Here is a 25,819-nt window from a genome sequence, read left to right as displayed (position 1 = left end):
GATGAGTTCCCCTCTAGGAATCTCAAGCATAGCTCAGTAGCCTATCAATGCCAGGTCATGTATAGATAAATAGGTAGCTACGTGGGTAGCGGGGAAAGGTTTTGAAGCCTGCCTGATCAGGCTACGCAATAATCAACCCTTGTCTATGGTGCAGATATCGTGCCATATTCAGTCAGGCACCCGAATAAATCGCGTGTCAAGCAATACATATAAGCAACAGATGGGTTCTCTCTCGAAAATCAAAACTCGTTCTCTGTTTCTTCCCCCAAAATCAATGCAAAACAAACCACGATGGATGCATCCAAGAAGGAACAAGCAAGCGGTGAAAAATCAGAAACCAAATCTGCACGGGTGATCCAACGCACAGGCTACACCACTTCGGGAGCATCCCATATCGGCCCCGCAACAGCCACCGAAACATTCAACATTAGCAGCGACGCGTACAGCACCCGTCCACTGAGCTCATTGAAACTAGACATGAGATTGAAACCGGTCTATTTTCCTTCAAATTACGCTTACTGATACTTGATCTCTCGTCTGTGCTGCGAGCCACATATCCTTCTTCGTCTGCCCAGAATGTCGACCCCAACACCAAAAAGTCGATCCTCGTCCCCGACGGTGTTCGAGCAGCAACGCGAGGAATTGGTTCGGGAGATTGCAGTGGTGAGTTCTATTCATTTTTTTTTTCGTCTTTCCTTCTTACATACAGGCCCCTCCCCCTTTGTCTGTGCCATTGACCTGGCCCTTCCTGTGATACCGAGGGAGGACTTTGATTAACGTCTAATAAACGGACAGGGCATGGAGCAGGTCTTGCAAAACATCAACCGGCTGAACCGGAATCTGGAGAGCATCATTGCTGTAAGTGATTATTACCAATATAACACGATCATCGGAAGTAATGGGGCTGAACTGGAATAGGTTGGAAATGAATTCGGCTCCGTGGAGGCGCTCTGGTCTCAGTTCGAAAACTTCATGGGCCGTCCTCGGGAGGAGGTCGAGGAGCATGGTTCTCGACAGAGAGAGGATCAAAATATTAATGAAGGGCCGAGTGAGCTTCATGATCAGGACTTCCATAAAGTCCAGGGTCGATGATCGCATAGGAGTTTTATAATGCGATGGCCGTCGGCCACGAACATAATGTGAAATGGATAATATGACACGACTTTTGCTTGACTGCTACGCTCGTTTTCACTGGTATCATCACTTTTCTTAATTGGTTGAAACGGTTGCATTTATCTTCATAGACTCTATATCAATTGATTCGTTAAAACAGTATGGGCGAGACAATCTTTGAATTGCTTGCAGTTACATGGAAGTTCCGTGTGCGCCAATAAACACCTATCCCATGCATGCTAAAGAGTGGCCCTCAGACCGGGTTCATGGCAGACATCACTAATGATCAGACACAAATAAAAAAAAAAAAAAAAAAAAAAGGGGGGGGGGGGGAAGGAAAACGGCCGATGGGGGGAGACCAAGGACAAAAGGGTAGAGATGAGGAAAGTGAAATTGCAGATGTGTTGAAGAAACGGTCGTCAGGGTCACTTTTATATCCAACGTGCGCTAGTAACACGTCGAGCGAAGTGAGTGCGAAGGAGACATGTCAAAGCAACCAGGCCTTGCATTTAAGGTAGGGAATTCGTGTGCCAGGAAAAAGAAACAAGGGGTCATAGTGGGAGGAAATCCGGCCTACAAGATCTTGCAAGTGCGCTTCTTGACCTTCTTACCTCCTACCCTAGGTTTAACCCCGCTGTTGTCTGTCCGAGGAGTATTCCAACTTTCCTCTTCGAAGGAAACCACAGTGTCGACAGCGAGTTGAAAGACATTGTCCACACCGCGCATTTCTTTGCTACTGCACTCCACATAGGAGGCATTCATCCGGCGAGCTACCGTTTCACCTTGCTCGGGTGTCACAGGGGTTAGGCCTTGGGTTTTCAGAAGCTCGATACAGGTCCGCTTATTGCGCAAGTCCGATTTCAAACCTACAAGAATAATCGGGGTCGTCGGGCAGAAATGCAAAACCTCAGGGTACCACTATGTATACCTGTTAGGTGGGGGCTCAACGAGATTCGACGGGGATTGCCATACCTTGTCCACAACATTTTCCAAAGAGGCCGGGCAGTCTATGGCAAAGCAAACAAACAATAAGTCGGTCTCCGGGTAGGAAAGCGGACGTAGTCTGTCGTATTCTTCCTGGCCAGCAGTGTCCCAAAGCGCCAATTCCACTGTCTTTCCCGATCGTCGATGAGTCGTCTGCGTGATATAATTTTCAAATACTGTGGGAACATATTTCTGACAGGGTGTTAGGACCGCCCAGCAGAATAGTAACCACAAGGGGATCTCTATCTTCCACACTCACCTCAGGGAAGTACCCTTGGGAATAGCTGATCAACAGGCATGTTTTCCCACATCCTCCGTCACCGACCACGACGAACTTTTTCGAATATGCCGGGGGTTGAGTGAGATTTGTAGCCTCTGACATCCTTCCACTGGAGACGCTGGTATCTGTGCTGGTGGTGCCGTTGCTAACTCTGACACTCTGGCTGCGCATTCGACTTTGTCGTGGAGTCATTGAAGGAGGGGGTGTAACAAGAGAATGGCGACGTGAAGTCGCATAATATTGGTCATTGTACATGGGGCCAGACATAATGCCGTACCAGAGACAATTTCAATGGAATGTGGCACCTAACAGATGGACTCGTAGAATTATCGGACACAAATTAATAGAACTATTGCCTAGGGCTCCACAGGCAGCACGTTCAAGCTGCAGTTGATGGAATGCAGACAAATTGATGGGAGGGGGGAATGAGAGATTGAAGGTGTTGGAATTTGAGCGACACCAACAAAGTAGGCAGGAATAATTCAAAACGAGGAAGTCGAAGAAGAAGCAAAGGGACAATGACAAGATTCGAGCTGGTACTTTATCGACACAGCCGAGCGACCATGGCGGCTACAACCATAAGGGAGAGAGAGAGAGAGAGAGAGTAAGTGTGTGTGTGTATGTCTGACACCCAAAGCGTCCTGATGTTTACGGCTGCTCAAGCTGCCATGGCAACAGATCAAATGACGCAGCAGCCGCAGCCAGAGCCAGCATCCACATCTCAGCTCCGCTGTCAATTACGCCTTTCTCGCACGATTCGCTCGCCCCATTTGTCTCCTTATTCTTATTTTAGCAGTTGAATCAAGATCGAGTCCCTTGGTTGGCTCGCATCGGGATCACACCGGATTCCTATCCACCTACTAGCCTGGTCATCCCAATCCTAGCTCCCCAAGCGACTGTTGTTTACGGAACGTTTCTGATCTTGAAATCGGATTGTCCTAGTGCTGGAGTAATCATTGGCCCTAACACTTCTTGATTCAATCTAGATGGCTGCCAATCCCTCTACTTGATTCCTTCGCAGGGGCCAACCCCCAGCCTTGTCTGGTCCTCGAAGAGTGAAGGACTCGAGAGACATGACTCTCTGTCCCTTACAGATCTCGGCACGGAGTACTCTGGGGACCACGATGGCTCTGAGGGGTATCAATCACTACGCTCCCGCCAAACTCTAAACCCAGACGCAGCGGAACTTGAATTCACACATCCCAGTCGGGTCTTAGCACTCCGTTCTCCGACTCGGGATTTCAAGGGACGAAAACAGGAAGACTCGAGTGTGAAGTCCGCGGAATACTACCCGAACAGAGTGTCTACTGTTTTCCCCCAAAACTCTACGGACAATGATGGGCTTATGTTTGTGCTTTGCGGCCAAGTGTGCTGGCGCCTCTTTTTTATATCATATAGAGCCATCGACCTATCTCCAAAGCACAGAACGCTCTGTTTTGAGGTCAAATTGTATTAGTACTAGGAAACAAGGACATGGTAGTTTTATGCGCTCCCAAAGCAAAATATACTCCTTCATATTTGTCTACGGAGCAGGCAACATTTGCATTGTCATAATTACTTCCTTAACTAACAAGCCGTAAACCCTCGCTACGCTCGGCGTCTTGTAGGTTGGGCTATAAAGCAAATTACTAAGCCATGCTAGACCTAGTACAGACCATAAAGAATAAAGAAATATAAAGAATAAACACTATATTTATAAACTAGCCTATTTAGACTATATAATATAAAGCAATTTCACTATTTAGATTATTTCTAAAAGAGTAGAATAATAAATTAGTAAAAATATATAAATCTTTATCCTTAATTATAGATTATAAAATTATATAACTATCTAAAATATCTAAAATAGTATTATAAATATGACCTCTACTAATAATAATACTAGAGCACTAGCTACCCAGTTCCTTAATCTTATAACTGTAAGTAAAAACCTGTTAGCTAATATAATTAAACTATTTACTCTTCCTACCCTCTATAAGCTAGTCCTACAGGCCACTAGTGCCAATCTTAGTAGCTTAAACACCACTCGTGCAGTTAATCACAAGGCTATAATAATCCAGGTTACTAGCCTTAAGAGACTGGAAAATAATACTTACTTATATTACTAGAAGGGCTTTAGCCTGTTTTTATATTATATAATATCTCCAGGCTGGTTTAGCAGCACATGTACTAACTACTACTAGAATAGTAGTAGCTCACATTACTCCCACTATAATATATTATTCTTCCTATAGACTGTATATATTAACTAATATATTTAATAGTAGATGTCTAAGCGGGCGAGGAAGAAGAAGAGGATGAAGAAGAGGATAAAAAAGAAAATAAAAAGGAGAATAAAGAGAAGGATAAAGAAGAAGATAAAAAAAAGAAGATAAATAAAAAAGTAGTTTATTATCTAGCATACTATTATATAGCCCTGTCAGCCCGCTATATACACTAGCTATTTATAATAATAGTAACTAATTTTAATATAGCAGCAGCCAGCCTTATATTTATAGCTCGTGCGGTAGCTATAATAGCTAATAAATTTATGGATAATACAGGGTTTGCAATAGCTAGTAATAAGGATAATAATCTTAACTTTATAAACTATATAATATTAGGGGAGAATAAAGAAGTAGATAACAAGAATAATAAGGAAGAGAAATAGGAGGGATTTAATAAATAAAATCTACTAATTTTAGTATTTTAACCTAGATACAGGCTATAATTAAGAGCAGGACCCCTAATAAATATATAAAAAAAAGAAAACTAACTATAGAATTCTATAGAAACTATAGAATCTCTAGGTAGACTATATTATATATAATCTCTATACCTAATTCTATTAGAATTATTAGCTATATAATATTTATAATATAAGAAAGCACTATATATAACTAATTATAAGAGAAGGCTAGTAATCATAAATCAAGACTTATAATCTATAATAATTAACCCTAGGACTTATTAATAGTTATTATAAAGTAGGGATAGACCAGAAATTAATATTAAGATAACTTAAAAGGAAGTTTTAAAGCCTTTAAATAAAGAATAATATAGGAAATTATATAAATAGTCCCTGTATAATTACCTATAAGAATATAGCTAATAATTAAGTACTTCTCTAGGCCTATAATAAATAATTAAGTACTATTATAAAGGCCTTCTACTAGTTATAAATTATATAATACTATAATTAGTATACTCTTCTTTAACTATAAAGTAGATAGTAGCATGCCTAAAAGATTAATTAAGGTAATATAATTATAGGTAAACTCCTTATAGCTAGCTACTATATTATTTATTAATACCTTATCTATTGCATAATAAGGAGTTTCCAGCCCTAATAAATAGGTAGTAATTTTATTATTAAACTTATTTAGTCTTATATTTTAGACTACTAGAATAACTTAATCTATAAAAAAAATATTATATAGAGAACTCCTTAAAACTATAGATAGAAAGATATACTTATAAAGATTATTAGTAGTCCTTATATAGCTCTATATAATATAGCCTAGAAAAATAATTAGGCTATTTAGACTAGGATTATAAAATATATAGCCTAGCTAGTCTATATATTTATAATTTATACTAGTTAGGGGCAGATATATATTATAGGTAAGGTAAAGAACTATTAATTATTACTAGAGAAAAGACTACTATAGACAGGCTACTATTATTATAAATTATAGTACCTTAGTAATTACTAGTAGGGTCTAGGCAAAGTCCCCACCTATAAAAATTAAAACTCTACTAAATAGGTAATTATCCTTATAAATATCCTAAAGGATCTAATTTACTACTTTAAAATTATAATAGTATTATATTAGTACTTTATCCTAGATAATTAAGTCAATCTTACACAATTAACAGGCTAGATTAGACTATAAAGGAATAAAGTATATGAATACCTTGTTTAACTTAAGAGAAATATAGAACATTAAATAGGCTGTATAACCATATAGGAGGAGTAAAGCAGCAACCCCTAAAGAAGCTATATAGACTACCTGCTTCTCTATAGCCTAGAGATAATAATAAATAGCCTAATAAAGAAATATCTTACCTGTACTACCAGGCCCCTAGAGGAAGAAACTAGTTACAGCCCTACTAAGAATAGCCACAATAACCTAGTCAAAGTAGTCATATTAGTCATTATTTAGATTACCTACTAATTATAGGGTAATTTCAGCTAGATCCTCTAGTAGGAACTATTCTAATATAATATTAATATCTACCCCTCCTAACTAGAGCACTATATCTAGCTCGTAACCCTATACTCTCTAGGGAGCAGGCAAACTATACTACCCTAAAGTAGAACTATAAGTCTAAAGAATATGATTTAAAAAGAAGAGACCTAGGTCAAGATATAGTTTATTAAAACCTAGGGAAACTACTATATACTCTAGGTAATATAATAAATTATTATAAATATTATTTTTATATATATTTTAAAGAGTTAATAAATTACTAAGCTTACTAAATTATAAAGTAATTATAAAAAGATTATATAAAACTAACCTAATCTTATAAATCTTTACCTTATTAAAAGCTACATACCATTTATAATTATCTTCTAATAGATTTATAGCTCTGCAGGCATCCTTAAAGATTAGATATAAGATACTATTAACTATATACAGGTCTTTAAAAGAAGTAGGGCCTATTTTAATAGTTAGGAGTAAGTATATATAGAATCTCTTATTATAATTAGGACTATAATAATACAGGCAACTAATTATAAACCCAGCCTGACAAGATCTCTATATATATCTAGACTAATCCCAGGTAAAGGTCTACAGTATCTAATTATAAAGATAATATAGGAAATCCTAGAGAACTATAATAATATTATAATAAAAAAATATTATTAAAGAAATATAAAAATAGGCTAATCAAGTCTCTAAATAGGCTGTAGTATTACCTATATTATAAGAAATAACATGCTTCCCAGGCTTATAAACCTAAAGAGCTATAACTAGAGGCTACTCCTAGTATAATAGGAACTATAGAATATAATAGATACTCTTTAGTAAACTAAAATAGGTAGACTTTATATAAATTTTAACCTTATTAACTCCTATAATCTACAGAGTTATATAGTCTAGACCCTTATAAATATATTTTATAATATATTTAACCATATTAACCCTATAACAGACCTTAACATTTACATGGGACTAGTATTACTTTAAAAGATATAGATTATATAGGACTACTTACTTATCTATAATTAAAAACTTCCTCCCTAATAAATCTTTATTAAAGGCTATATAAGGATAATAATAATATTAATATTAAGAATATCTATATTTATTTAACTAGGTCTCTAATATACAGGCCTTCAGAAAATCTTTAGTATAGTAAATTTTATTAGTAGTATTACTTTTAGAGAATCTTATTCTATAATATAGAGTATATAAGTTAAATACTAGACTATAGGACTAGTAGATTATATAAGTATAGACTAGATTATATAATTCTAGGTTATTTATAGGATTAGGTAGCTCTACTAAGACTACCTAATTAATATAATAAGACTCTAAAAAACAGTCCTAGCCCTCTAAAAAGAGTAATAAATATATATATAATAGACTATACTTCTAATACTTAATAGTATAAAATCAGCTAATAATTTTTTTAAAGATATTCTTTATATACAGGTCCTTAACTAGTATAGCTTATTTTAACTTAAAAATATATATAACCAACTCTAGATAGTTATCTAGGATCTAGCCAGGCAGTAGTTCCTATATAATTTTATTCTAATAGGAATTTACTATAAAGATAATAAAGAGAGATAATAGTCTATAAAACTAATAAATTACTATAGTATTCTAGAATAGCTATTACATATATTAAGGACTACTAACTATAGAGGAAGAAAGAATAATTTTCTAGCTTATATTAGTAAGTATATAAATATTACTATCTATATAGATTAAGATATCCTAAATACCTATATATAGATTAGACTATATAATATCCTGGTTCTACTTAACCTAGTCAAGCCTAGACTAGTAAATAGTAGCCCAGGCATTAACTAAATACTACTACTATAGCTAACTAGCCTATAGCTAGGGACTAAAATACCTATAATACTAGAATAAGTAATAAACGTGAAATACTTGGGCTATAGTATAGGAATTTTATCTTTCTTTATTAAGGTCATCTAGCTACAAACCCTAATACTAGCCGGCATTATTATACGGGAATAGTACGAGATATTATAATAAAAGGTAGGAAATATAGCTTAAGTTAATATAGATTAAACCTAAATTATTATCAGACTAATATAGCTATAAGATGATATTCTAAAAAATATACTAACTAAAGTTATCTATAATATTAAGTATAATAGCCACAACCTTATTATAGATAGGGATATTATAGTAGTAATAGTTTATATCTTCCTTTATAACTAACTATATATTAAGGGCAAATATAATATTAATAGGGGTATTATAGATCTCTACTATACCTAATTATTTTAGGGTAGTCTTATATAATAGAATAAAGGAATTATACTTTAAAAGAACCTATATAATATAGCCTAGAATAGATATATTAAAGTAAGGATCCTAAGCATGGCAGATCTTATTATTATATACTAGATTATAAAGCCAAACCTATATAAATATTAGCTACTTACTATTCTTAGTAAGTAAGGGACTATATATATGGTATAACTAACTATAAATTTAAAAAAAACTATAACCTAAAATCTAGTTATTCCTATAATAGATTAGACCTGTAAAATAGATTATACTATTATACTATCAAATATAGCAGCAAAACTTAATAACTTTAGTATTCATGCTAGACTATAGATTATATATATTTAATAGAGTATTAACTAGAGATAGATAGACTATACTATATAAATAGTATTTAGTAAATATAAGATTATATAATATAAAATTATTATTATACTTATTCTTCCAGTAAAGAGCCCTATAGTAAGGACACTCTAGATTTATATAGCTAAGAACTAGGGGGTATAGAGTATGTAATTTAGATTAATAGCCCTTAAGATTTAGAGAAGTATTAGTAATAGGAGGCACAGGGGGTATAGAGGAAGTTATTAAGAGGAGATATTTAACTATAAAATAGCTATTTCTATAATCATACAGCTACAAAATATTAGAAATAGGTATATAATAAAGAAAAAATATATATAGTAATTAAAATATCTAGCCTAAGAATACTTAATAACTATATAATAGGGTATAGCTAGAGAAAAATTATCTAGAGACTTTAAAATCTTATAGTTAGAGTAGTATTTTTAGCCTAGGATAGCCTTATACCTTCACTAGTATTATAGAGAGTACTTAATTAGACTATCTATAGTATCTATAAAGCACCTTGAACATAACTATAGTATAATAACAGACTATAAAGCTAGATAATATAGGGAGCCTTGCATCTAACCAGGTTAACCAACATGTCTGGATCTATGGCGCGATGAAAGCAAAAAAATGGCCCTGCGGGCTATAGTTCTTCCAAACCGCTAGTGCGCGTAGAACTCAGCACGGTGTACGGGTCATACCACGGGTGTTTGAGGGGGACTTTCATATATTATTTAATTCAGGGGATGTTCAGGTGGCTGAGTAAGCGCACATCAGGCAGTTACGCAAAACTTATTGCCAGAGCCGCCAAGTAGTGAATCTGTTCAATGGCGCACGATCATTATTATTGGGACTAGTTTGTCCACAGCCCACACTGGTCGTCCATCCTCCTTTTCTGCCGACAATTGTCACTTCTCCTCGTTTGACTTCAGATTCAAGGGCCTCGGAGCGTGTGCGGTCATTGATATCGAGTCCTTGTCTCCTTTCGCCCCACCTCTTGGCCTTCGGGTTATGCCCATATCGTCAACGGCGACCTTTCCGATCCATCACGACGCGCCGAGGTTTATGGGGAAAGCCACCTCAGCCGCATCACCTTGATTTGAACGGCACACACAATGGGTAAGCTTGCAGCAGATGGCCAGCCAGATGCTGGACTGAGAAGCCTGGATCATTGTATGTGTCCCCTATTGAATCTCCTCCAAAACGAAGATAAATTGACCTCCTGGTGACTTAGATCGCAACCAACTCCCCTCCTGGCGATACTGGCCGCGACAGAAACTTCTCCCATTGATTCGATATGAGACGCCGTATCTAGCCTGGTGTCAGGAGAATATTCGCACTCCGACCTTGGATTCCTATTTCGCATTCACCGCCAACCTGGGGACGCACACCTTTTTCATGGTGTTCCTGCCAATCTTGTTCTGGAGCGGGCATCCGAGTTTAGGACGAGGGTAGGTGGTTATTGAACCTGGACGACAGAAAAATGTGGTAGGAGAAGACAGGGATTTTTCAACTAATGCGCAAGTTATGGACTAGGATGGTACATCTACTAGCTTGCGGTGTGTTCTTTAGCGGTTTCGTCAAGGACCTCCTCTGTCTCCCGCGACCACTCTCTCCCCCCCTACAGAGAATCACAATGTCCGGGTCTGCGGCTCTAGAATACGGCTTTCCTTCGACCCATTCGACCAACGCAGTCTCCGTCGCAGTTTATGCCCTCTACCTGCTCAACTCGCCGGATTCCACCCTAGGTCCCAGTCTCAATTTCTTCCTCCAGGCAGTAACATATCTTTATGTCAGCTCAATCGTGATCGGGCGCTTGTACTGTGGTATGCACGGGTTCTTCGATGTCATCATTGGCTCCCTTCTAGGTGCCTTGCTAGCCGTCATACACTACGCCTATGAACCTATAATCGACCAGTATGTCTATTCCGGAAGTGGGAAGCAGATGGCGCTGGTGGTGGTTGTAATATTAGCCCTCGTTCGGATCCACCCCGAGCCTGCAGATGATTGCCCGTGCTTTGATGATAGTGTGGCTTTTGCGGGGGTGATGATTGGGGCACAGGTGGCTTACTACACCGTGGCTAGAGCCAATGCCCGTTGGGACTTGCCTCATCCAGCAAGTCTTCCTTACGGGCTCGAACGCCTCGGGGTGTTCAAAATGAGTCTTCGATTCATAATCGGAGTGTTGTTGCTATTTGCGTGGAGGGAGTTCATGAAACCTTTTCTTCTGCGGGTGTTGCCTCCAGTGTTTCGAGGGTTGGAAAAGGTCGGACTGGATCTTCCTCGTCGGTTCTTTACCAGAGCTTCGTAAGCCCCCTTTGCCCGGTGATATTTTCACCTTAATATGCTGATGCGCTCAAAGCCAATATACAAAGGTCCCAGCTCATCTAAAGGATCACGAATTGATCCCAAGCTTTTCCGATATTCCTTCGATAATCACCAACATTCGCCATCCCAAACGGCGCGCAATCTCTATTGGACCTCAGTCTGAAGCCGATGCATACGAGACGCTCGCATACCGCGAGAAGCGCCGCCGCGAGAGCCTGTCGAGTGGGTATCGAGGTTACCCTGTCGTTGAAGGTCATCCCCATGAGTCCTCAACATCTGGTGTAGAGCCCTCTAAACTATCGCGCAAATATTCAAAGCTGGAAGATTATGAGCATATGATGGGAACAGGGTCCACCGCCATCGAGCCCGGCTCTCAGTCTCCGAATGGGATGGAACCGTTCCCCGAGTTTGTTTCTGACGAGCGCGATGAGCAAGCTTTGTTCTCCCAAATCAAACGACCTCGCGTGCGCTATGATGTCGAGGTGGTGACCAAGCTGGTGGTGTATTCTGGTATGCTTCTTCCTCCCCAGGTCCCCGCGCATTCCATATTTACTAACCCCCTTTTCATAGGAATTGCCTGGATTGTGATCGACGGAGCCCCCATTTTATTCCAATTAATAGGACTTATGCCGTAGTACGAGAATGATTAAGACGACCTTTCAATTCCTTGGTTCAGCCGGCTGAACCGCCATGTAGTATAGTTTCCCGGGTTTCTGATGTGTACATATGAATTCCGGTTCATGTTCAAGATCACTTTTGCTTGATATCTAGATCTCTCTTCTGATATCTAGAGTTTCCCTTGCTTTTTTGTTTGTTTAACATGTTGGTTTAGAATGCACAACTATTTAATTTCTACGCTTTCTTTCTTCTCCTGATATCCGCTGTCTTACCACGTGACTCTATATGTCCCTAAGCGGCTAGCTCCATGCCAGTACACGCTGACTCAGCTGTTCCACTTCTTGCTCTTCTCCATCCTAAAGAAAGCATCCAAAGGACGAGAAACAATCGCTTCCCCAATCCTGCTTTGTGTTGCTTTTGAGGTCGATCCATCAGACTCTCTCTTGCTTCACTTCATCTATCATCTGCCCACCACCACCTCTTTACTCCCCCCGCTTGCTCATGGAGCATCCCCTCACTGCTGTGATTGTTGCGACCACAACGAAGGCCAGGGTATTCACCCATGGCCAGGGATTGTGATCTGATTTGTTTCGTTTCCTCTCCCCCCACCGCATACTCTTTCATTGTCACTCTTCTGCTTATCGTCCTCTTCTGCTTTCCTACTTTCTTCAGGACCTCGTCGCCCACCCGAAAATTCCCCCAATATCCCGATTCCCGCGCTGACTTCTCTCCCAATACGCCTGTAAAGCCTCCGCGTCGAACCCGACAAGAACAGCGCGTCATGGCTGACCGCTCCTCTGCTGAACAACTGGAGATGGAGGACGTGGTTATGATGGACGCGAGCGTCCTCTCTACAGATGATTCGCGTCTAGGATTTGGTGATGGTGTATTTGACCCAATGGAAATCAGCACTCCATCCCCCGCTGCCCATAGTTCCCAGGCTACTCAGACAATCGGGTTTTGCGGCGCAGAAAAAGCCCTTCCCGACTCCTATCCCACCTTCATACCACCCGGACAACGTGCAGCACCTCTTTATATAAGGCTGGGTGGCAATTCTTCGCTTGGCTCTCATATCCGCGCCCCCGTAATGCGGCCTCGGACGCGCTTTTCTTTCTCGCCCAAGTCGCGATCCCGCGAGCAATCAATCAAACCTGTCCATCCCCGCCTCGCAGACTTACAACCTTACCAGAAGCCTCGCCGATATAACTCCTACAACTGTTTCAGTTTTGCCCACAATTCCCAAGGTTTCAATTCTCTTCCCGGCCGACAGGCGCCGTCTTTTGTCCAAGCACCCACAACACGCGATTCATCTTTCAGCAGCATCGATACGCAGAAATCCACAGATGATGGCAAGGCCAATAGCTTCGATTCAGCAACCTCCATCTCGACGTCTTATTCCTCCTCCTCGCGCAAACGATCAACCGACGATGACCAAAACGATCAGCTCTCTTCCACTTCGGACACTGGCAGTCGTCTCTTCTCAAAATACCGGCGTGTGAGTGACGAGGGCTCCGGTCTTCCTAGCGGACCCCCCGAAACTTCAGACACTGCAGGTCAGGCTCGACCTTTGGATGAGCGGACCCTGCTTTCAGCGTCGGGTCAGCCTAAGTTCCAGTCGACAACCTCATCTACGCCTATCGTGTCGCCCACCTCTCTCTCTCCTAGGCCCAGGGAATCGCCCGTGCCGACGTACCCCAATCCCTCCCAAGATTCTGTACCCGGCTGCTGGCCCGGTGTATCATATCCAATTGAGTCTTCCTCACCACCGGCGCAAGATCACACAGAACGGGCTTTGATGCCCGGCGCACTTCTTCCACCAAACAGCAGCCATATCACAAAGAACAAAGGTGATGACAAGGATATTTGCATTGATGAGCAGCCGCTAAACTCTACCTGGCGCACCTATTGGTCTTCGTTGTATGATACCATCACAACTGCGGTCAAAAGTACCGTGTCTCTGGCAGACTCCATCCAGCAACGAGTATTTGGCATTTTTGAGAAAAAGGCCCCGTCCACACGCCGTTCATCCCCCGCCGCGAAGCATTCTCCCGTTCGCGCAAACATTCGTGCCCTACCAACAGAGCAGCGGCGCCGGCTCAAGGACCATCAATGGCGCAAAGACAGAGGATATCCAACTGTCGAGGACTATCCTTTTCCGGAGTTGTCGTTTGACGGCCCATATTTTCCAAAATCGCCCGAGCCAGCAGTCAAAGTTGAACCTCAGGTTGTGCCAAGTGAGGCAGGGCCTGTGGAGCCGACTGATGCATTTCACCAACCTCGCAAGTCCGTCAGTCGGGTGGAAGCTTCTATTCGCCGCCAGCTGTTTTCCATGGCCAAAGCACCGAACCGCAGTGAGCCTACGTCCGGTGTTCGTAAGGTGTCGCGAGTTGATCCCGTAAGCCCTCAGTTGAAGCGTCGAATGCTTCTGCGTACTAGAACAAGGGACCCCGAACGTGCCCGACGGGAACGTGCGCTGCTTCAGGCACTACGTACTGGAAACTTTGATGCGTTTAATGAGATTCAGAAAGGCCCAGCTATCCCTAAAGTTCCCGAAACAGATCAGCCTCTTACCACGCGCTCCAAACCACGGCCTAAGGTTCGCTTCCAGGAACCTCTCATCGCCGAGCCCGTGCATGAAGAACACTCGATGATTGTTACTGAGCTTGCTCCTCATCTTCACCCATCTAACCTGCAGGTTGATCACCTTCCCAAGTCAGGTGATAATATAGTTGACGAAGCGTCCCTTGAGCAAAAGGAGAATATACCACCGTTGCCTGGACTTGATGTGGAGTTTGTTAGTGAGGCTGTACGTCAGGATCTAGTTGAGCCCCCTGTCGACCCATGGCTTCAACCACAGGAGTTTCCCCTTGGGAGACCCGTGTCAGCTGTGAGCCTTTTCTATCCCATTTCAAAGCCACTTCCCCCTGGTCGAACCAAATCTCTTTACGCGGATATATGGCGGAAAATTGAAGAGGAGGAGAAACTCAAGTTACGCCCTATTAGAATTCGCCCTGAAGGCCCAGCTGTGCGCCCTCTTACCCCAAAATGGGAGGCGCGAGTTGATGAAGTCAAAGCAATGCCCAATCATAGAAAAATTGCGACTACACTATCCGGTGATCCACTCACACGGAAAGATCTTGCTACATGTTTCACCCCGGGCGCTTGGTTGAACGACGAGGTCATTAACTCGTATCTCGCTCTTATTATCGACTACCTGCGCAGAACGAATGGCAATGCTGGACGTCATGACAAACCCAAGTTTCATGCGTTTAACTCGTTCTTTTTTTCAAATCTCCGCGATAAGGGATACGAATCAGTGCGTCGTTGGGCTTCTCGCGCAAAAATCGGCGGAGAGGCTCTCCTCAACGTTGACACAGTATTTGTACCAGTACACAATAGCTCTCACTGGACTTTGATCATCGTCAAGCCATCCGATCGAACAATTGAAAATTTTGATTCCCTTGGGTCACTTTCGCGCCGTCATGTCGCGATTGTGAAGACCTGGCTCCGCGGGGAGCTCGGTTCTCACTACGTTGATGAGGAGTGGACAGTCCTCCCTTCTATTTCTCCCCAGCAAGACAACGGCAGTGACTGTGGCGTATTCCTTCTTTCCACTGCCAAGGCGGTTGCGATTGATATTGAGCCAATGTCCTACGGTGCTAAAGATACTCGATTATTACGAAAGAAGATCGTCGCGGAGTTGATGAATGGAGGGTTAGATGGGGACTTTGACCCCACGGATGAAAAGGGGGACGTTTTGCTATAAGACACGTTCCCACACTAACACACACACACACACATACAAAATGTACGAATATACGAATCTAAGCGGGTGGGGAGTTGCTTGTTTTTGACTTTTTTTTTTCGGTGTTGGTTTGGACTGGTTTTGTTTTTTACCTTTTGCATTCTGCATTCTGGTGTTTATGGGTTACACTGCGGTGACAGCACTTGATTTTGCATTCTATGAGCACCAGGGACATGAGCGTGGCGTTTTTTTTTTTTTTTTTTCCCTTGTCATGATGTTTTTGTGCTTTGGGATACCCGTCAGATGAAGCTTCGGACTCCTGACATGAGCATTGAGAAGGAGGAGTTTTCCTGTGAATACGAATTGCTTTCTGTATCTAGCCGGGGGGAAGGTTCACAATGTTGTTGCGCAGATAGGATATGATGCTCACCTTGTTGTTACACTTGGTAGTTTATCCTGGAATCGAACTAGGGGTAAATAAGTAGTTCCTTCTTGTATTGATGTCATCACTACAGATAATCCCCCATCATCTACATTACATTTTGTCTAAGAAACAGAACCTTTTGTATCAGGTTTGTAAGCTCTTATTCGAGGAACCCCCCGTCTTTCCCCGATGTTTTTCGACGGAAGCGCTTCCTCGCGGTATCGTACAAAAGGAACATCCAACCCAGGAGTGGAAAGATTATACGCAAGCTCAATCCATTCAATACCCAGATACACGCTCTGGCCCACGGCCATATCCCCCGTCCAAACGCCACCATCACTCCAAAGGTTCAATGCAACAAGGCTCGGGCGATCCGGCACACCAAGCTCTATCACGGTCTGCAGCTGATCATCCGCATACCAGCGCGTCGCGCCGGGGGCCCAGTCCATGCGATGTGTCACCCACGTCGTCCAGGGCGCTGGGAGATCCGTCACGGTACGACTAAACCCCGGGGTCATTCTATCACTGACCGGGTCGTAGTCCGGCTGGTTCGCGTAGTGGATGGTACGTTGCGAGTCGGAGGTGAGGATCTCCAGATCCGACTCGCATGTTGCAGAGCGGTAGATGAACATGCCTGCGCACGCCCCCGGTGGAACCCTTTCGGCTGCTCTCCCGGGGTCCTGGCTGGGGGAGTCGTTCTCGGAAATGGTCGACTGCGACATCAGGCGCATCCGCACGCGCCACGAACAATGTTGGTAGTTTCCCAGACGGCTTTCGATCTCCGCTGTTGAGAAGTAGTTGGAGAATCGCGTAGTGCGGAGGACAAGGATACTGGAGCTGGGTTGGTCTGGGTGTTGGGTGAGGAAGACGTTTGCTTTGGAGTTGACCATGGGCCAGGAGCTGTCTCCGGTGGGTTCCCGACGCCATGACTGGGCTTCCCAGGCGGTGTTGAAGGGAGTGTGTTCGAGGGGAATCTGGGTGGTATTCTGGACGGTGGACATGGCGCGAAAGTCCCAGAATTTGTAGTGTGTGAAGTCGGCTGTGTCGGAGCCCAGGATGGGGATGTCTTTCGTGGGATTGTGAAGAGGGAGAGCGAATGAGGAGGCTACAGTACTCAAGGAGAGACTGGGGAGAATGAATATCTTCATGGGTAAGGGATAAGGAGGTATCAATAAAGGCATAATTGGTCGTTATGTGCCGGTGGAGGGAGAATATCGTGAGTCTTCTCCGCGCAGTCATTTTTCGTTGGAGGATTCTTAGGGCAAGGAGGCCTATAGTTCTTTCCTTCGACATCGCCCCCATTACACGGCCAGAAGATTCTTTATGGATTTGTTTGACCTCAATAGAAATATTGATTTATGTGAATTATCACCATTTTTTGCTTTCTCCTTTCTGGTATTGCGTTAAGTACCTTCTGTCATTCGAAGTAGTCCCCATCGCCCAGTTTGTATGGGGAAAAATTCCCCCCGCAGCCACTTTTGTCACAGTTAAGCCTTGCCTGCATCTTCGTCGCCCAACGACGGTCGGTGGATATGTGAGGGGGTTTATTGGTTCACGGGAATGAGAGATTTTATTATGATCCCCCTTCTAGACCCATTCAGTAGTCATACTGGGGTGTTGTCGGGTTGGATGTTGTTGTCGGAAGGCGTCTCAAGACGTCCAGCGACCAATTTAGACGACACAGTAGGTATCTTCTCTAGCATCTTTTCCTTAGCTCACTCTTATTTTATCTTTCTTAATTGCAAACTCGACCGTATTTCCTTTTTTCTTTCATATATTTCCTTCTTTTTCCGACTTGATTGTTAAAACTTTCCTGGTCCTCCTCGTATTCCTGAAGTACATGAAGTACACCTTCTCTGCCCTATATCATCATACTCCGTTAACGCAAACAACTCCATAGATACTGTAACAAGAGAAATGTTTTCAGTCCGGCGTTCTATTTACGTCAACCCATCCGCATTCAAGGCAGGCTACACCCCGACTCCCCTAATACCGCTCCCGGAGCTAGCAGCGAAACTCGGGGTTCGCAGTGTTCTCGTGAAATATGAAGGAAGCCGCTTAGGGCTGCCGTCATTCAAAGTACTTGGTGCATCGTGGGGGGTGCTATCGCGCGATCGCCGCCTATCTCGGCCGTCCAACAAACGTCAGCTTGGAAATCATGTCTGCCATGGCGAAAGAAAAATCAGTGACGCTTTTTGCACCAACCCAAGGGAACCATGGCCGAGCAGTAGCATTCATGGCTCGAATTCTGGGTATTGGCTGCCGGATTTTCGTATCCCAGTCCAGGGACCAGCCGACCATGATGGTTGAGATTGAAAACCAACTGGCTCACATGGGTCTCCAGGGCAGCGTCATGTTCACCCCTGTTGGAGTGGGTAGTCTCGCAAATACCGTAGCAACATTTTTGTAAATCGCGCGATATACCTCTCTCTGTGGTTGCAGTCGAGCCAGATACTGCTGCTTGTCTGCAGGCCAGTTTACGAGCTGGACAGTTAACACCAATTGAGACATCAGCAACGATCATGGATGGTCTGAATTGTGGCACCGTGTCAACCTTGATTTGATATTGAACGACCAGATTTGAGTGAAATCCGAATCCCTAGGAACCTTCGTCGCGAGTGCTCGAATGAGGTATGTAGCACCATATATACATTTATATATTGTTAGGGCTTGGGACGGTACGAGTCATCAAGATTCCGAAAGTTGAAATAACCCTACCTACTCTGTAGAAATCGACAACACTTGATGGGATTCTTATATCATTTTTATATCATGAGTGTTGATATCAAACATTCTGTTCAGGATGGATACTATGTGCAAAGAACACATTCAAAGCTGAGCGGAATTTGGAGGCGGATGTATGGTGATGTACCTACAGGTATACCTATAACATAGGGCTTGTAACAGGTTGGGTAATACTGATACCTGGTAAAAGCGTAGGGCCCTATCCCTGGTGAAATTTATGTAAGATGACGCTTTGGGAGGATTTCTGTTATTTATGTTTGCCAATCATGAAAGCTTTTGCTGTTTCATTTCCGTGGCGATAAGACACCTCCTGCAAATGATTGGCTGAGCGAGAGTCAGCTGGATGCAGAGTTTACGCTAATGCAGCTACCAATGGCACTAATCCAGATAGGGTTATTGACTTTCCTTGGGTTGCCTTGGGATTGTATTGTCACAATATGGTATTATGTATGGTAATTTTGAGCCATTTCGATCCCCACCATGGCTTTGCCAATAAATATGAATTGAGCAAGAGATATCTCCATTATAATTCTGATAATAGAAGAATCAACGTTGAAGATAATTATTGAAAAGAAAAAAGGATCTACGCAGTCAAAAGGAAGGTATGAATGAGGAAGAATGAGTGATGGTTGATGAGGCCACCGACCGTCTTCACCGCGCTAGTGGAAAATTACAAAAAAAGGGAGGGGGGGCATAAGGCAACTGACAAAGGGCACGACTTGACCTTTGCAGGTTTCAACACAGGCTCACTTGCATTCCAGCCTCTCTCTCTCTCTCTCTCTCTCTCTCTCTCCTGCCAACTACCACCACCACAGTCTCCATCCATCTCCATTTCTATCCCCCTCTCAATCATCAAAATACTATCAATATTGTCGTCAAAATGGACCTAACCCGCTGTTAAAGTGTCGTACGAGTGCAGATTTCCATCAAACCCCTTCGAAACCCGCCACTTCATCCCTGGATCTCGCTTTTGTCATCTCCCTCCCCAGCCCTATCCCCCCCATCATGACCGCCACTCTTGAACGCAGTCTCTCTCGTACCTCGAGCATTTCTCTACCGATATCTAGCCCCATGATCTCTCTCCGACACGAGACGACTTCGCCCATGTCTGACTCGTCTCTCTCCCACATTCACGATCGTTTAACCCTCCTTGACTCGCGTGTACTGGAACTACGATCCAACATTCTCACCAAGGACGGCTATGTCGAGCGACGCAACCGCGAAGATGAGCATCTTCGACGTGAATTCGAAGCCCACCGCTCCATCAGCAACAGGATCGATTTGAATGTTGTGGCGCTGAGAACGGACGTTGACCAACTCAAATCGGGAATTTTGCAACTGAAGTCTAGCCTGGGCCAAGCTAGCAATGAAACAGTCTTCCTCCGCAGTGATGTTGACCGGCTCTCCAAGAATGTCGACCAGATACAGTCCGATGTAGAGCATCTCCAGACCGACGTTTGCGGATGCCGCGTGGAAATCAGCAAACTGCACTCGACTATAAGCCAGCTTCGGACCGATCTGATTACCCTACAACACGAAACGTCGCGGCATTTGAACTCGGTTTTTGAGCGGTTCTCTTTGATCGAGTCGCGTATGAAGCATTCGGAACGAGTGCGGTTCAACTCGCTGGCTCATACCACCCATGCTCCTATCACTCCTGTCCCTGTTGTTGAAGAGGATGGGTCTCTACGCTGGCCAGAATATTTCCCACGCACTGTGTGGAGATTCTGGTGTTTAAAGAAGCGCAGCCGACGTGAGTCGTGCGACAAGTCCTCCCTGGGATTATTCTAATGTTTGTCTTCTAGTGAACCGTCTAATACTTATGTCCGACTTTTATCAGCTGGGTGGCTACGAATACTGGGGCCGCATGCACCAGGCGGACGCTATGTTTGCAAGTGATAGTGATTCAAGTGATTCGAGTGATTATCCGTCCAACCTGACCAGGGCTGAAGCTGTTCGGCTTTATCCCGAAGCCGCACATCAAGCCCTCGCTGCAACGCTCGGTCTTGTATATTACAAGATTCGGAATGAAGTTGGAGAGAGCCCATCCTCTCCTATCCAACGACCGCGCAAACGGCAACATGAGGAGGCAGATTCGGTAGCGTCTAGTTCCAAGCAGAAGCCTGCCAAGATTGCTCGCCGCCCCAACAATCTCTCACCGACCGCCCTCCACCGCCTGGTTACCGGGCCTTCTCTGGACACAAAGTCCTTGGCTTCTGAGGAATCCGACAAGCTTGGATGGAATGCTCATTCGGAGGTTTCTGATGAAACGATGAGCAAGCTTAGAGGAATTGTCTCCGAGGAAGTGGGCGTATTACTTCGCGCCTTGGAGCGTGGCCACCTCAAGTTGAAGCCCAGCCGATCCGAGCGTATGAACATGTCACCAACAGGCTCGAAAGCCGGGTCGCGGATTGACCATGTTCCTTCCGAACCAATGCCGGATGCCGAAGCTACTTTAAGTACCATTCCAACCGAGATTCTTTCGCCTTCTGCTCAAGTTGTGGTGAAGATGCAGAGAACTGAAGACCCAGAGCTTCCTGATACGGCTTCTGATACGACCAGCGCATCAAGCTGAGATTTGAAGGTTTAGCCCAACCTGATCACACTGCAGTTGTGATCTCACTCTTCCCACATGTCGTGGCACACGTCGCGTATCTTAATGATCTCGGAAGACCAATTGCCCTTGAAGGCCCTACTTTACGTCTATTGTCGCTGAACTTGTCCCTATTACAGTCCTTGAGACAGGAGATGGCACTGTTCCAACGCATGACTACCTAACCGTGTCCTATAGAGTCAACCTGTGTTTGGTTGATCAACATGTCCCGGTTTGAAGATATGTTCGCTTTGCGCTTGATAAGCATTAATAAGGCGTCTTGTATATTTTTTTTCAGATACCCTTTTTTATTTACATTGGAGTTGCTTGGGATTTTGGATTTTGGATTTTGATTTATGAAGGCGTCTTGGTCTATAATTTGGAGCTTGATTTAGCGATCAAATGAGCAATGATTATTGACTGAACCATAGCATTGACTGTCGAGCGAATCGAGCCTCTGTGCCGTGCACTCCGGACGGTGTCGGTGATTCGAGCACTGTTTATCCTTCCTAAACCCCAGTACATATAAATGCGACCTGAGCTTTGACTACGTATGCATGCGATGCGATACGTTAATTCTGTCTCCACTGATTGCTGCCAGCTGTGACTGGCGTATAGTCTAGTGCCCCTGGAGTGACTTCCAAGGTCATGCCCAGCATGTTCCATTTGGAATGTTCGTATATCGCAGCATGTATTATTTACAGGTAAATTGAATGTTTGAGCGACATGTGGTCAGCTATCACTCCGTCTCTGCCGTTAATGGCGTATCCAAGAGATCCTTCTTCAATACTTCCAAGACCTTACCTTCGTCCACGTCTCCAATATCCACTGTGCTGGATAGTGGTCGACTGCCCGCATCTGGACGAGTTGCGTCTTCCATTTCCGACTCTGGATTGTTGTGGGTATGTAAATATTCCTGTTCCAGCATGAAGCTAGATTCTTTTTGCGCGGTGGCAAGTAAATCCTGTAGGACGTAGATCGTGGGGAATTCTAAGACAACACGGTCTCGAAGGGCCGTAGCGATCGTCATCCCTGGAGCTAATGGAATCAGAACCGGCTTTTTGGTGGGGGTGCGCGGGCGATGCAGGTAGAAGTACACATTCCGATGCGGTGTCACTTTCTCGCTGGGGGGGTTGTCGGCTGGAACTTGGTGATCCGTGGGCATAGGCGTAGTTTGAGAATCTGTAGTCTCCGGGTTTCCTGGTTGTCCGCTCTCCTTTATCTCTGGAGACTCTGCCGTAGCCTGTGCAGGTGCTGCCACAGGTGCCTGCACTTGTGGGATGGAATCGTCCTTTTCTACCGGCTGCTTGGGTAGCGGAAAAGCGCGATCATAAGCCTCGGCGATTGTGCAGGTCTCGGCGTAATTCCTCGTTCTCTTTCCCCCACCTTCTGCAATCCACTCAACCGTCCAGTTCAAGCATTTGTTCCTGCAAACCATCAACCTCAAAGCCTCAACTTAAGTAACCCGATTGAGATTGCATAAACCCACCTTGCATGCCACTTCGACGAGTTCACCTTATTCCTACTCATCCCCCGTGGGGCCTTGATAACCCTAACCCCAGCAGTCTCGGCCCTCTTCAAAAACGCCACTTCTCCCTTGACCATACTCCCATGTTGTTGTTGTTGTTGTTGTTGTTGATGATGATGATGATTATGATGCGGCAGTGGCGTCCCCGACTCCAATGCCCCCCGTTTCCTCTTTCCCTTCAAGGCATCTCCACCACCCCCGAGTTGGTCCTGCTCATGCTCCAACCCAACAACAGAGAGGTCCCCATACCCCGCGCCCGCAGAGACATCCACACCGCGGTTCTCCGCGTCCCGTTCTGCGCGCTCCAAGCGACGCTCAATGCCCGTGATGAAGTTGAAGTCGCGGTCGAAGGCAGCTTCGGTTGCTAGCTCGCTGCGCCGGAGATAGGCTGCTGGGTCGCGGATTCCAGAGCACTGGGACCAGAGTTTATGGCGGCGCGTGCAAGGAAGGGAGCAAGTGCGGGTTGAGCATCGCGGACAGCGGTACTTGGGGGGGGTGATGTGGCTGGGGGTTTGGTCCTGTTAGTTTGGGGGACTTGGGTTTGTTGGAGGTTAGTAGGAGAGGTACCAGATTGCGCAGAGGTTGGTTAGGAGGGATTCGTCTTCTGTGGACATTCTGTATGTGATGAGATGGATATTTATGAATGGATTATGGGGGAGATGTTGGGTAAATGTTGACGAGAGTAAGAAGCAGGAAGAGAACTGAAGTTGAAAAAAAAAAAAAAAAAGAGGAGCCTTATCGATAAGCACGCATTTGGTGCCTGGCAGCCTCAGGTGCGCAATGCTGTCATCGCAGCTCCGGATTCTTTTCATGTCGGTTTCTCGCCTTCAAACCACCGAGATTATAAATCAAAGCTCACATCAATTCATTCTCTTGGCTTCTTAATATATATTTGTCCTGCCATGGAAACACTTCACGTTATAAAGCATATAAAGTCATTCCTCTACTACTACTAATGGCCACCAAACCGTTCGCGATCATCGCTGGTGTCGGCCCCGGTACTGTAGGCTTATCACATAACCCCACGGCTATAATATGAATCATTGTTGATGAAAAATAGGGAGCCAGCATCGCCCGGAAATTTGCCCAGGCGTACTCTGTTGTTGTTCTGGCCCGGAACGCAGCAAACTACAAGCCTCTAGTACAGGAGATCAACTCCTCTGGCGGACAGGCCCTCGGCATCAGTTCCGACCTTTCAGACTCAGAGAGTGTCAAATCCGCATTTAAGCAGATCTCCCAGCACCATGCAAGCTCGCCTCTTGCGGCAGCGGTGTTCAACGTGGGCGGGGGATTCGTAAAGAAGCCGTTTCTCGAACTTACCGAAGAGGAGTTCACACTGGGCTACCGGAGCCAGGGGTACGCTTATCAGCTAGAGGAATAACTATAACTATGCACCGCTCGCATTCATTACGCATATATACTGATCTAAACTACCATCTTTAGACAAGGAGGATTCAACTTTGCACAGACTTCTCTCCCTCTCCTCCTACAGGCGAAGGGATCATTGCCACACCCCCCAACCTTGATCTTCACCGGAGCCACCGCGAGTGTGAAAGGCTCGGCGACCTTCGCGACCTTTGCAACTGGGAAATTTGCCCTGCGTGCCCTGGCCCAGTCGCTCGCGCGCGAGTTCGGGCCCCAGGGCGTGCACGTCTCGCATGTTATCATCGACGGCGTGATCGATACCCCCAGGACCAAGGCATGGGCGAATGAGCACGAAGATGGGAAGCTTGATCCGGATGCGGTACGTTTGTTCCCCCCAATTGCGCTGATCCAGTCTCAGGCTGGAAATCTCTCGTCTTTCAACCCGGTGAACGCTTGAAACTGACCTGGATGGTAATTCGGGGAAGATCGCGGATGCATACTGGCATTTGCATACGCAGCCCCGCACGACGTTTGGATTCGAGTTGGATCTTCGGCCGTATGTGGAGAAGTGGTAGTGGGTACGGAGCACGGAGCACTAGGGCTTCCCTTTCGGGATAGGAGGAGGACTCTTGGAGACTTTTAATAGGTAAATTTGGCTGCGTGGTGGCAACTTGCAGGAGAAAACCCGGGGGGGGGGGGCGCGTTCCTCTGCTGATTATGTAGTACCTTGTAGTTTGTGTGTATACAGTCAGTGATCACCTGATGCCTGGTCCCACCTGACGCCTGATTTCCCCTCACCAACTGTTTTTTTGATAATTTTCAATAACTTATATCTTAACTAATATGGGTTTAATTAAAGCCGCGATAGAAGTAATTAACTTGTTAAAGATTAGTAATTTAATTAATTATACTAAGATTGTGAAAGAGTTTGATATTAATTAGATAATACTATTAAGATACTACTATAGAGTATAGTACCCTAAAGACTATTAATATAAGTAATAGTAAGTTCTTATTAATTAATATAAAAAAGAACTAATAAGCTATATTAATAAGCTTACTAAGCAAGGCCTCTTTATATCCTATAAGATATTTTAGAATTTTATAAAGAAAATTATTAGTAAGAAGTCTAGAAAATACTAGCCTAGATACTTTATAAAGTATTACTAAGATAATTTTATTTTAATTTATATAATAATTATTAATATTATATAAAAATAAGCTAATTTTATATATAAATATACTCTATATTTTAAGTTATTAAGC

At 43.9% G+C, this 25,819-nt stretch overlaps 10 protein-coding genes across 10 annotated transcripts; 6 read left to right on the top strand and 4 right to left on the bottom strand.

Moving 5' to 3' along the window:
* Window positions 1-105: 105 nt before the first annotated feature.
* Window positions 106-1,307, top strand: P175DRAFT_0500142 (DASH complex subunit DAD1). Its single transcript, XM_040896889.1, has 3 exons — window positions 106-663; window positions 796-858; window positions 919-1,307. Exons 1-3 carry the CDS (start codon window positions 577-579, stop codon window positions 1,090-1,092), a joined length of 324 nt encoding a protein of 107 aa, XP_040754962.1. The 5' UTR covers window positions 106-576; the 3' UTR covers window positions 1,093-1,307.
* A 127-nt stretch (window positions 1,308-1,434) lies between these two features.
* Window positions 1,435-2,953, bottom strand: P175DRAFT_0500141 (Rho4-like protein). The gene is made up of 3 exons (XM_040896888.1): window positions 2,357-2,953; window positions 2,086-2,289; window positions 1,435-2,031 (listed from the first exon to the last, which is right to left on the bottom strand). Exons 1-3 carry the CDS (start codon window positions 2,642-2,644, stop codon window positions 1,687-1,689), a joined length of 837 nt encoding a protein of 278 aa, XP_040754961.1. The 5' UTR covers window positions 2,645-2,953; the 3' UTR covers window positions 1,435-1,686.
* A 3,947-nt stretch (window positions 2,954-6,900) lies between these two features.
* On the bottom strand, window positions 6,901-7,089 carry P175DRAFT_0408386 (uncharacterized protein; the record flags this gene model as incomplete). The annotated part of the gene is made up of 1 exon (XM_040893034.1): window positions 6,901-7,089. A coding segment is annotated over one exon (189 nt), but the record flags the coding sequence as incomplete, so codon positions are not given.
* Window positions 7,090-10,010: 2,921 nt separating this feature from the next.
* On the top strand, window positions 10,011-12,392 carry P175DRAFT_0455531 (PAP2 domain protein). The gene is made up of 5 exons (XM_040894604.1): window positions 10,011-10,380; window positions 10,442-10,658; window positions 10,744-11,514; window positions 11,570-12,045; window positions 12,106-12,392. The coding sequence occupies exons 1-5, from the start codon at window positions 10,323-10,325 to the stop codon at window positions 12,168-12,170; spliced, it is 1,587 nt and encodes a 528-aa protein (XP_040754959.1). The 5' UTR covers window positions 10,011-10,322; the 3' UTR covers window positions 12,171-12,392.
* A 141-nt stretch (window positions 12,393-12,533) lies between these two features.
* P175DRAFT_0500139 (SUMO protease ULP1) lies at window positions 12,534-16,380 on the top strand. Its single transcript, XM_040896887.1, has one exon. The coding sequence runs from the start codon at window positions 12,716-12,718 to the stop codon at window positions 15,917-15,919; it is 3,204 nt and encodes a 1,067-aa protein (XP_040754958.1). The 5' UTR covers window positions 12,534-12,715; the 3' UTR covers window positions 15,920-16,380.
* Window positions 16,381-16,482: 102 nt separating this feature from the next.
* Window positions 16,483-17,503, bottom strand: P175DRAFT_0515417 (glycoside hydrolase family 16 protein; the record flags this gene model as incomplete). The annotated part of the gene is given in 2 exon segments (XM_040898857.1): window positions 16,483-16,530; window positions 16,550-17,503. 2 exon segments carry the CDS (start codon window positions 17,501-17,503, stop codon window positions 16,483-16,485), a joined length of 1,002 nt encoding a protein of 333 aa, XP_040754957.1.
* A 790-nt stretch (window positions 17,504-18,293) lies between these two features.
* Window positions 18,294-19,107, top strand: P175DRAFT_0544005 (putative diaminopropionate ammonia-lyase). Its single transcript, XM_040900378.1, has 2 exons — window positions 18,294-18,973; window positions 19,041-19,107. The coding sequence occupies exon 1, from the start codon at window positions 18,481-18,483 to the stop codon at window positions 18,730-18,732; it is 252 nt and encodes an 83-aa protein (XP_040754956.1). The 5' UTR covers window positions 18,294-18,480; the 3' UTR covers window positions 18,733-18,973; window positions 19,041-19,107.
* Window positions 19,108-20,072: 965 nt separating this feature from the next.
* On the top strand, window positions 20,073-21,630 carry P175DRAFT_0411809 (uncharacterized protein; the record flags this gene model as incomplete). The annotated part of the gene is made up of 2 exons (XM_040893056.1): window positions 20,073-20,820; window positions 20,873-21,630. Coding segments are annotated over 2 exons (1,506 nt in total), but the record flags the coding sequence as incomplete, so codon positions are not given.
* An 802-nt stretch (window positions 21,631-22,432) lies between these two features.
* P175DRAFT_0416591 (zinc finger HIT domain-containing protein) lies at window positions 22,433-23,691 on the bottom strand (the record flags this gene model as incomplete). The annotated part of the gene is made up of 3 exons (XM_040893080.1): window positions 22,433-23,087; window positions 23,150-23,266; window positions 23,339-23,691. Coding segments are annotated over 3 exons (1,125 nt in total), but the record flags the coding sequence as incomplete, so codon positions are not given.
* Window positions 23,692-24,143: 452 nt separating this feature from the next.
* P175DRAFT_0508225 (oxidoreductase, short chain dehydrogenase/reductase family) lies at window positions 24,144-25,128 on the top strand (the record flags this gene model as incomplete). Its single annotated transcript, XM_040898327.1, has 4 exons — window positions 24,144-24,191; window positions 24,249-24,544; window positions 24,632-24,932; window positions 25,039-25,128. The coding sequence occupies 4 exons, from the start codon at window positions 24,144-24,146 to the stop codon at window positions 25,126-25,128; spliced, it is 735 nt and encodes a 244-aa protein (XP_040754953.1).
* Between the last annotated feature and the right edge of the window lie 691 nt (window positions 25,129-25,819).

This window comes from Aspergillus ochraceoroseus, assembly GCF_002846915.1.
Source record: "Aspergillus ochraceoroseus IBT 24754 chromosome Unknown P175scaffold_2, whole genome shotgun sequence".
Taxonomy (NCBI): domain Eukaryota; kingdom Fungi; phylum Ascomycota; class Eurotiomycetes; order Eurotiales; family Aspergillaceae; genus Aspergillus; species Aspergillus ochraceoroseus.
The sequence above is the reverse complement of the archived record's forward strand: the minus strand, read 5'-3'. Positions and strand labels throughout refer to the sequence as shown.

Excerpts from the sequence above, each read along its gene's own strand:
- P175DRAFT_0500142 (XM_040896889.1), top strand. The coding sequence starts at position 577 with ATGTCGACCCCAACACCAAAAAGTCGATCCTCGTCCCCGACGGTGTTC. Across the intron at positions 664-795 it reads TGGTTCGGGAGATTGCAGTG|GGCATGGAGCAGGTCTTGCA; the intron begins GTGAGTTCTATT and ends ATAAACGGACAG. Across the intron at positions 859-918 it reads ATCTGGAGAGCATCATTGCT|GTTGGAAATGAATTCGGCTC; the intron begins GTAAGTGATTAT and ends GAACTGGAATAG.
- P175DRAFT_0500141 (XM_040896888.1), bottom strand. The coding sequence starts at position 2,644 with ATGTCTGGCCCCATGTACAATGACCAATATTATGCGACTTCACGTCGC. Across the intron at positions 2,290-2,356 it reads CCCAAGGGTACTTCCCTGAG|AAATATGTTCCCACAGTATT; the intron begins GTGAGTGTGGAA and ends ACACCCTGTCAG. Across the intron at positions 2,032-2,085 it reads TGGAAAATGTTGTGGACAAG|TGGTACCCTGAGGTTTTGCA; the intron begins GTATGGCAATCC and ends AGGTATACATAG.
- P175DRAFT_0455531 (XM_040894604.1), top strand. The coding sequence starts at position 10,323 with ATGGGTAAGCTTGCAGCAGATGGCCAGCCAGATGCTGGACTGAGAAGC. Across the intron at positions 10,381-10,441 it reads ACTGAGAAGCCTGGATCATT|ATCGCAACCAACTCCCCTCC; the intron begins GTATGTGTCCCC and ends CTGGTGACTTAG. Across the intron at positions 12,046-12,105 it reads CAAGCTGGTGGTGTATTCTG|GAATTGCCTGGATTGTGATC; the intron begins GTATGCTTCTTC and ends CCCTTTTCATAG.
- P175DRAFT_0500139 (XM_040896887.1), top strand. The coding sequence starts at position 12,716 with ATGGCCAGGGATTGTGATCTGATTTGTTTCGTTTCCTCTCCCCCCACC.
- P175DRAFT_0544005 (XM_040900378.1), top strand. The coding sequence starts at position 18,481 with ATGTCTGCCATGGCGAAAGAAAAATCAGTGACGCTTTTTGCACCAACC.